This window comes from Arachis ipaensis, chromosome B06 (assembly GCF_000816755.2).
Source record: "Arachis ipaensis cultivar K30076 chromosome B06, Araip1.1, whole genome shotgun sequence".
Lineage (NCBI taxonomy): Eukaryota > Viridiplantae > Streptophyta > Magnoliopsida > Fabales > Fabaceae > Arachis > Arachis ipaensis.
Genome location: NC_029790.2, coordinates 136,255,451 through 136,264,380, shown reverse-complemented (window position 1 = coordinate 136,264,380; position 8,930 = coordinate 136,255,451). Strand labels below are relative to the sequence as shown.

Here is an 8,930-nt window from a genome sequence, read left to right as displayed (position 1 = left end):
AATTTAATCTGTATTATTAGTTTAATAATAAATTCTCATGTCGTATAGTATTTTTTCAAATAAACTAAAACAAGATAAGACACTAAGAGTAAGATCAGGATAGAGACATAAAATTAATGTTATTATATTGAATCCCGTTAGAGAGTCAATGTAGTATCTATACAATGGGCTGTTTATTTAGCCTAATATGAGTTAAAAAATGATCTAGAATAAAATACTATTAATTTTTCAAACACAATACACCCATACTATCTAGAATAATCATATGGATACTAGAGATAATAAACATCTGATATCCTATTGAATCGAACATTCCTAAACCCCATTATACACATTATACATATATTCCATTGACTCTCTATACTTCTTCTATTATATTTTGTTTAATATTTTTTATTAATAATTTTATATATTTTTTATTAAAATAAATATAAAATATATTAGTTTAATATTTTTAAATATAATATTTTTATATATATTTTATTTAATAAATACAGTTTTATATCTCTATGTTACTATTCTGTGCAGGTTAACAAACGCAAACGTATAGGACATTGGAACAGTTGATAATTTTTCCTATACTTTATTCAACGAGATACTTCATTCCCCAATACTTGCTTTCAATTATTGTCTTGGTGTTCCGTCAAAAGATAGAAATTATTGTCTCTGTGTTGGGTTACTTTAATTTACTGACATTATTGTGTCTTAGATCAATAATTTCCACGGCACTATATTGATAACGTTAGGAGGTCCCACGTACTCTAGTAGTTGTAGGGATATAAGAACACTTTAATTATTGAACACTATATGATTTTTTTTTGTTGGGTGTACGAACACTAGAGAATTGCAATTAATTAAGTAATCTTCGTGAGCTTTTTGTTTGATACGAATTAACTAAAAATCAATAAGATTGAAATTTTGTAATGCTGAATTAGAATTGAATTTTAATTCTAATTTATATTATATTAATACATTAAATTAATTAATTAAAATTAACAGTGTATAATGTATATACCAATTTAGCAACTAGAAGATAACTTGGCAATGCAAGGAGACGGTGCAGGACAACGGCGACGGCAGGGATTGGAACAGTGTACGGTTGCATCAGCGGCGGCGGCAGACGCAATACACAAAAGCAGGGGTGGCGACAATGGTTGAAGCAGCGAACGGATGCAGTACGGTTGAAGCAGTGGCAGTGCAGCGGCGGCGGTGGATGGGACAGCAGAGAGAATGGAGGGAGAGGGATAAAGAGAGGGGGGAAGATAACAGGTTAGAGAGAGATGGATTTTCGAAATGAGAAAGAAGGAAATTCGCGATTCGAATTTAGGACACTGTCGGATTTATCGACGGTAACGTTGTGTGGGAAATCAAAACGCGAAGTTTCATTTGGCACCTTTTTCTCAATGGTTCCCGCCAACAAGTTACTAGCGGAATTACCATCGGAAGCCGATATCCAACGATAAACATTTGATATGACAAATCAAATTACAAAAATCGTCATTGAATCCGATGGTGAATCTGACGCTAATCTGCAACGGTAATGCCTTTTTTCTTGTAGTGTAAACCAAGCTCATTATCGGTTTATTTTGCATGTAGATGTCTATTCTTAATGCAAATGGAATGTTTATTTTTCATAGAAATGAGATATTTGTTCTTATGAAACGGCTTATTTGCACTCAGGGTTGGTGACGGTGGCGGCGTTGGGAGCTTCTTTGCCAGCAAGAGGGGCTGTATGCTGAGGTAGGTGACGGTCAGCTAGCTATGATGAAAAGGGGGTTTAGATTAGAAGGGAGTGTAATTAAGTCAAAGCAAAATTAGGTAAAAGTGGTGAGTTTATGGTGAAAGTGAAATGATGGTTAGTAGGTCTGAAATGCCGCCCGTTATTCACATTGTTTGCACCTTTCACTATTCACGTAGCCGGATTGGATCGATAATAACATCACAACACAACACGTATTAAGTGTTTGTTTGGGCGCTATTATCTTGTTAAAAAAAATATCTTTTTTTCAATGAAAAAAGATATTTTTTTATTTTTTAGCGTGTTTGGCAAATTTTTAGTAGTAAAAGTAAAAGTACTAAAAAAATAAAATAAAAACCCGGCCGGGTCACCGGTTTTCATCAAAACCCGCCGGGTTGAACCGGGTTCCACCGGGTTAATTGCAAGTCCGGTTCAACGTATGGCTCGGCCCGGGCAGGTGACCGGGTGACCGGGTTTCCGGTCGAACCGGCCGGGTCGAGCCGGGTCTGATAACTATGGTTAAATGCATGCCTAATAATATACTATCTTAAATCAAACTAGTCTGTTTCTGGAATCACTTCCAATTCCAAATTCAAGCATCTTGCTGGAATATTTGCACTTGAACTACTCTCAGCGCCAGATTCAAAAGGATTTGGCGGCACTTTCAACTTGTCTTCCTCTCCTTCAAGCATTTGAACTACACTTTTCATGGACGGACGGTGCACAGGGTGCCATTGAATGCACCATAGTCCCACTATTGCAAGTTTCTTTGCGATTCTAAAATCACCATCGTCGTCGATAGGAATATACGTATCATCTCCTTCAAGCAAATTGTGTATCCAATTCGGATACAGAACTTGAAATGTTTCCTGACTCATGTTTGTATTCTTTCTTCCTCCAACCATCTCAAGCAATAGCATCCCATAACTGTAGATATCGGATTTGTAAGATACATTGCCGAAGTTTCTGGAGAAAACTTCTGGCGCCATGTACCCTAACGTTCCCCTAGCTGCAGTCATGGATACAGTACTTCGATTCTTGGAGCATAACTTAGCCAAACCGAAATCTGAAATTTTTGGAGTGAAACTTTGATCTAACAAGACATTGTAAGGATTAATATCAAAATGCAGAATTCTTTGATCACAGCCTTGGTGAAGATATTCAATCCCTTTAGCTATGCCGAGAGCAATCTTATGCAACTTGTTCCATCCAAGAAAGTTTTCCTTGTCGCTGGACGAAGCAATGAAGCTCTGGAGATTACCATTGGGGAAGAAGTGATAAACCAAAGCGCGGTGAGATCCATCGGCGCAGTAGCCAAGCAAGCGAACCACGTTGACATGGTGGATTTTGGCCATAGTTCCCACTTCATTTATGAATTCTTTCCCATCTCCGTCTGTGTTATTGAGAATCTTGACAGCAACAAGAATTTGATTGGACAATTTACCTTTGTAGACAGCTCCGTGAGCTCCTGCGCCTAACTTGTCCTTAAAATTCTTAGTGATTCTCTTGATATCAGCATAAGAGAATCTGGTTGGTTTGAATGCCTCGTAGTCCTTCAAGAAAGTTTGAACTCTTTGTTGATCTTCCCCTTTGTTTGTGTAATAGTGATGCATATAATACAAGGCAGCGAGTATTGACACAAGGAGAGCTGCACCTGCAATGGGTAAAATAATGGCTTCATACTTCTTCCCTGATTTAGGCTTCTCCAAAACAGAGTCTCTGCAAGGGAGAAAGCATCCATCGCCACTATGGAAACTTCTCTTCCATACCCATTGGATTAAATAATCCCGTAGCACATCTGCGGGCAATGGCATAACTTGACGAACCAGTTTTGTGCAGAACACAGTTTTTGAGTCGATAGCATCGTCGTCGTCATGAGCCACACGAATCGGACAAGATGAAATATCTTGTCCGGCTTCGTCGAATTCTATCAGGTATGATTGCCCTCTTGAAGAACAGTTAAAGAAAGTAACGTTGGTCCGCATGTGATCAAGAGAAAATTCGCTATCGTCGAAACCATATCTAATGGATCGGAAAGGATAAAATGATGAGTAATTGAGTTTGAGAAAGAGTTCAGTAAGGCAGTATTTGGGATCATAAATTTCTAAAGAATTTGATGCGTAATTAATATTACGGACGGGGAGTTTCACTGAAGAGGGATAGGCAGGCAGCTCAAGAATACTGGTTTTATTTTCTTTACAGTACAAACGTACCGGACATCGAACTTGAGGATGGTCATCCTGGCAAATCCCAAGATTGAGATTTAGAAGCAGCAGCAGAAACAATGTCGATATCTTCATTGCCAACGGAGGAATGCGAGATGTGGAAAATGACTTCATGCTTTACATCCGTGAAATGTGAATTGACTTGAACAAATACCAAAATATAGAAACTAATACGTGTCTGCTTAATTTATTAATTCACTGGATGACACCAAAAAAGAAAAGATTAATTCACTGATCGGTAAATTTACTATTAACTTATAAGCAGCTTATTATGCATCACTCTTTTTAGCACGCGGACTTGCATTGCTGAGTGAAGACAAAAGTCTACCAATGCAAGTCAATAGCATTGACAAATGGAAAGACGATTTTGCCCCCTCAACAAAGTATAGATGGGATGTTTTGATTTAGCTTATAACATAATCAAGAGTTTTTATCAACAATCATCATCATGAAAAGAGGGAAAGCGTTCTCCTGCTCACTCTTAAACTACTTCCTCCTAATTACCACAGTTTCCTCCGCCGCCGTGGATGATAACAGAACATGTGGCCAATCTTCGTGCGGCAAAGTTACTAACGTAAGCCATCCTTTCCGGCTGAAGGATGATCCACAAAACTGTGGCGATCCGAGCTACGAGCTGGCTTGCGAGAATAACATCACCGTGCTATCTTTGTTACCGGGGAGAAACTACCATGTTGAATCAATAAACTACAACAACTTCACAATCCGACTCGTAGATCCCGGCATCTCAGGGGAGGATTGTTCCACGCTTCCTCGCTATTCCTATTTCGGGACAAATCTTCAACAATTATCATATGACGGCATTCAAGAACGAGAGGCTTATTTTCGTAATGGCTCCACATCAGGAACGGAATATGTAACATTATTCTATAACGTGGTTTTCTTGGAGTGCAGCAATCCGGTGAGGGACGATCCACGATATGTGGACACTGCCCCTTGCATTAAAGAAGACCATCATGAAAAAAAAAATTCCCAACCCGGACCGGGTCACATCACCCGGCCGGGTCACCGGTTTTCATCAAAACCCGCCGGGTTGAACCGGGTTCCACCGGGTTAATTGCAAGTCCGGTTCAACGTATGGCTCGGCCCGGGCAGGTGACCGGGTGACCGGGTTTCCGGTCGAACCGGCCGGGTCGAGCCGGGTCTGATAACTATGGTTAAATGCATGCCTAATAATATACTATCTTAAATCAAACTAGTCTGTTTCTGGAATCACTTCCAATTCCAAATTCAAGCATCTTGCTGGAATATTTGCACTTGAACTACTCTCAGCGCCAGATTCAAAAGGATTTGGCGGCACTTTCAACTTGTCTTCCTCTCCTTCAAGCATTTGAACTACACTTTTCATGGACGGACGGTGCACAGGGTGCCATTGAATGCACCATAGTCCCACTATTGCAAGTTTCTTTGCGATTCTAAAATCACCATCGTCGTCGATAGGAATATACGTATCATCTCCTTCAAGCAAATTGTGTATCCAATTCGGATACAGAACTTGAAATGTTTCCTGACTCATGTTTGTATTCTTTCTTCCTCCAACCATCTCAAGCAATAGCATCCCATAACTGTAGATATCGGATTTGTAAGATACATTGCCGAAGTTTCTGGAGAAAACTTCTGGCGCCATGTACCCTAACGTTCCCCTAGCTGCAGTCATGGATACAGTACTTCGATTCTTGGAGCATAACTTAGCCAAACCGAAATCTGAAATTTTTGGAGTGAAACTTACAAGACACAAGACATTGTAAGGATTAATATCAAAATGCAGAATTCTTTGATCACAGCCTTGGTGAAGATATTCAATCCCTTTAGCTAAGCAATCTTAATCTCCTTGTGTGTTATTAAGGATCTTGACGGCAACAAGAATTTGATTGGACAATTTACCTTTGTAGACAGCTCCGTGAGCTCCTGCGCCTAACTTGTCCTTAAAATTCTTAGTGATTCTCTTGATATCAGCATAAGAGAATCTGGTTGGTTTGAATGCCTCGTAGTCCTTCAAGAAAGTTTGAACTCTTTGTTGATCTTCCCCTTTGTTTGTGTAATAGTGATGCATATAATACAAGGCAGCGAGTATTGACACAAGGAGAGCTGCACCTGCAATGGGTAAAATAATGGCTTCATACTTCTTCCCTGATTTAGGCTTCTCCAAAACAGAGTCTCTGCAAGGGAGAAAGCATCCATCGCCACTATGGAAACTTCTCTTCCATACCCATTGGATTAAATAATCCCGTAGCACATCTGCGGGCAATGGCATAACTTGACGAACCAGTTTTGTGCAGAACACAGTTTTTGAGTCGATAGCATCGTCGTCGTCATGAGCCACACGAATCGGACAAGATGAAATATCTTGTCCGGCTTCGTCGAATTCTATCAGGTATGATTGCCCTCTTGAAGAACAGTTAAAGAAAGTAACGTTGGTCCGCATGTGATCAAGAGAAAATTCGCTATCGTCGAAACCATATCTAATGGATCGGAAAGGATAAAATGATGAGTAATTGAGTTTGAGAAAGAGTTCAGTAAGGCAGTATTTGGGATCATAAATTTCTAAAGAATTTGATGCGTAATTAATATTACGGACGGGGAGTTTCACTGAAGAGGGATAGGCAGGCAGCTCAAGAATACTGGTTTTATTTTCTTTACAGTACAAACGTACCGGACATCGAACTTGAGGATGGTCATCCTGGCAAATCCCAAGATTGAGATTTAGAAGCAGCAGCAGAAACAATGTCGATATCTTCATTGCCAACGGAGGAATGCGAGATGTGGAAAATGACTTCATGCTTTACATCCGTGAAATGTGAATTGACTTGAACAAATACCAAAATATAGAAACTAATACGTGTCTGCTTAATTTATTAATTCACTGGATGACACCAAAAAAGAAAAGATTAATTCACTGATCGGTAAATTTACTATTAACTTATAAGCAGCTTATTATGCATCACTCTTTTTAGCACGCGGACTTGCATTGCTGAGTGAAGACAAAAGTCTACCAATGCAAGTCAATAGCATTGACAAATGGAAAGACGATTTTGCCCCCTCAACAAAGTATAGATGGGATGTTTTGATTTAGCTTATAACATAATCAAGAGTTTTTATCAACAATCATCATCATGAAAAGAGGGAAAGCGTTCTCCTGCTCACTCTTAAACTACTTCCTCCTAATTACCACAGTTTCCTCCGCCGCCGTGGATGATAACAGAACATGTGGCCAATCTTCGTGCGGCAAAGTTACTAACGTAAGCCATCCTTTCCGGCTGAAGGATGATCCACAAAACTGTGGCGATCCGAGCTACGAGCTGGCTTGCGAGAATAACATCACCGTGCTATCTTTGTTACCGGGGAGAAACTACCATGTTGAATCAATAAACTACAACAACTTCACAATCCGACTCGTAGATCCCGGCATCTCAGGGGAGGATTGTTCCACGCTTCCTCGCTATTCCTATTTCGGGACAAATCTTCAACAATTATCATATGACGGCATTCAAGAACGAGAGGCTTATTTTCGTAATGGCTCCACATCAGGAACGGAATATGTAACATTATTCTATAACGTGGTTTTCTTGGAGTGCAGCAATCCGGTGAGGGACGATCCACGATATGTGGACACTGCCCCTTGCATTAAAGAAGACCATCATGTTTATGCTGTTTTTGGAGACTTGGCGGTAGTTGAATTAAGAGATGGTTGCCGTGTGAAGCTGTTTGCTGCCGCTTCAGCCTTAATGAGCCCCGACCAAAACTGTTCATACGCCGAGATTCATAGGACGCTCAATTATGGATTTGAGCTTTCATGGCTAAAGGGTGCTTGTGAACATAAGTGTAATAGCAGTATGCATTATGCTTGCTCAATCGACCAAACCGCTCAAAGTAGTCTCACTCTTACATGTGTGGAGGAAAAGATACACGGCTTAGGCTGTTACACATCACTTCTGCAAAAAGAATGTGGTAACAATCTATAGTTCCATCAACGCTTATACTTCGCTTTGGATAGTTAGAATTTTGTTTAATTGTAAAAGTAGAACTACAAATATAAAACTTTTCTATCACAAAAACATATACTATTTCCTTCCAGAAAATATTAGGTATCACCTTTTGTAGAATCGTTAAATAATTTAATATATTTAATTAAATTATTATTTATTAATTTTTAAATTTTAATTATTGATTTTGTATGAGCTTTTATTAAAATATATTATTTTTTTATCACAAATGCTAAGAGTCAATTTTTTTTAATTGTATTATAGGGTGATATAAGTCCATTCTTTTAAGAGGAATATTAGGGGCCAGCAATTTTGGTGTTTTGTAACCATTAATTGGTTATCAATAGTATTTATTAATGGTGTGAGATTACATCTAATAGTAGGAGATCATTCACTTTTATTTTGATGGTTAAGTACTGGCCAAAAAACACAAAAATTACTGTTTCCTATACTTTTTCTTCTTTTATTACTAATAGAATCCTAAAAGGTTGATTCTCAGTCACTTCTTTATTTTTATTTCACAAACAGAATCTAAAGATAATACATATACATAAAAAAGATTAATAGTTCTTTGAAAAAAAATATTTTAATTTTTAAAAGACTAATTTAATTAAAAAAATTTCAAAAACAAATTTAAAAAATATTTTATTTTTTTAATGACTAATTTAATTATTAATCCACATAAAAAAAATATTGGTGTAAGATATTTTTCTTTAACACCGTATACACACTATATCAACATGACGCACACACAAGTCAAACATACTCTTTTCTCCAATACCGTGGTAAACACTGCCACGGGATAATTTGTAGTATTATTTTTGCTGTCTTCAATACTCCAAAGCTAATTTGTTTCTACTTTCGTTTAGGAAAGGTGTCGATGCTCCAAATAATTGCAGAAGGTATGGATTTTTATCCTTATTAATTAGTTATTAAGGTCTGTTTAAAAAAATTTAAAAATAATTT

At 38.0% G+C, this 8,930-nt stretch overlaps 4 protein-coding genes across 4 annotated transcripts; 2 read left to right on the top strand and 2 right to left on the bottom strand.

Moving 5' to 3' along the window:
- LOC107647784 (rust resistance kinase Lr10-like) lies at nt 2,263–4,077 on the bottom strand. Its single transcript, XM_016351833.2, has one exon. The coding sequence runs from the start codon at nt 4,075–4,077 to the stop codon at nt 2,296–2,298; it is 1,782 nt and encodes a 593-aa protein (XP_016207319.1). The 3' UTR covers nt 2,263–2,295.
- On the top strand, nt 4,412–5,038 carry LOC107647783. Its single transcript, XM_016351832.1, has one exon. The coding sequence runs from the start codon at nt 4,412–4,414 to the stop codon at nt 5,036–5,038; it is 627 nt and encodes a 208-aa protein (XP_016207318.1).
- On the bottom strand, nt 5,144–6,760 carry LOC107647782 (rust resistance kinase Lr10-like). Its single transcript, XM_016351831.2, has 2 exons — nt 5,866–6,760; nt 5,144–5,793 (listed from the first exon to the last, which is right to left on the bottom strand). Exons 1-2 carry the CDS (start codon nt 6,758–6,760, stop codon nt 5,177–5,179), a joined length of 1,512 nt encoding a protein of 503 aa, XP_016207317.1. The 3' UTR covers nt 5,144–5,176.
- Nucleotides 7,095–7,943, top strand: LOC107647781. The gene has a single exon (XM_016351830.1). The coding sequence runs from the start codon at nt 7,095–7,097 to the stop codon at nt 7,941–7,943; it is 849 nt and encodes a 282-aa protein (XP_016207316.1).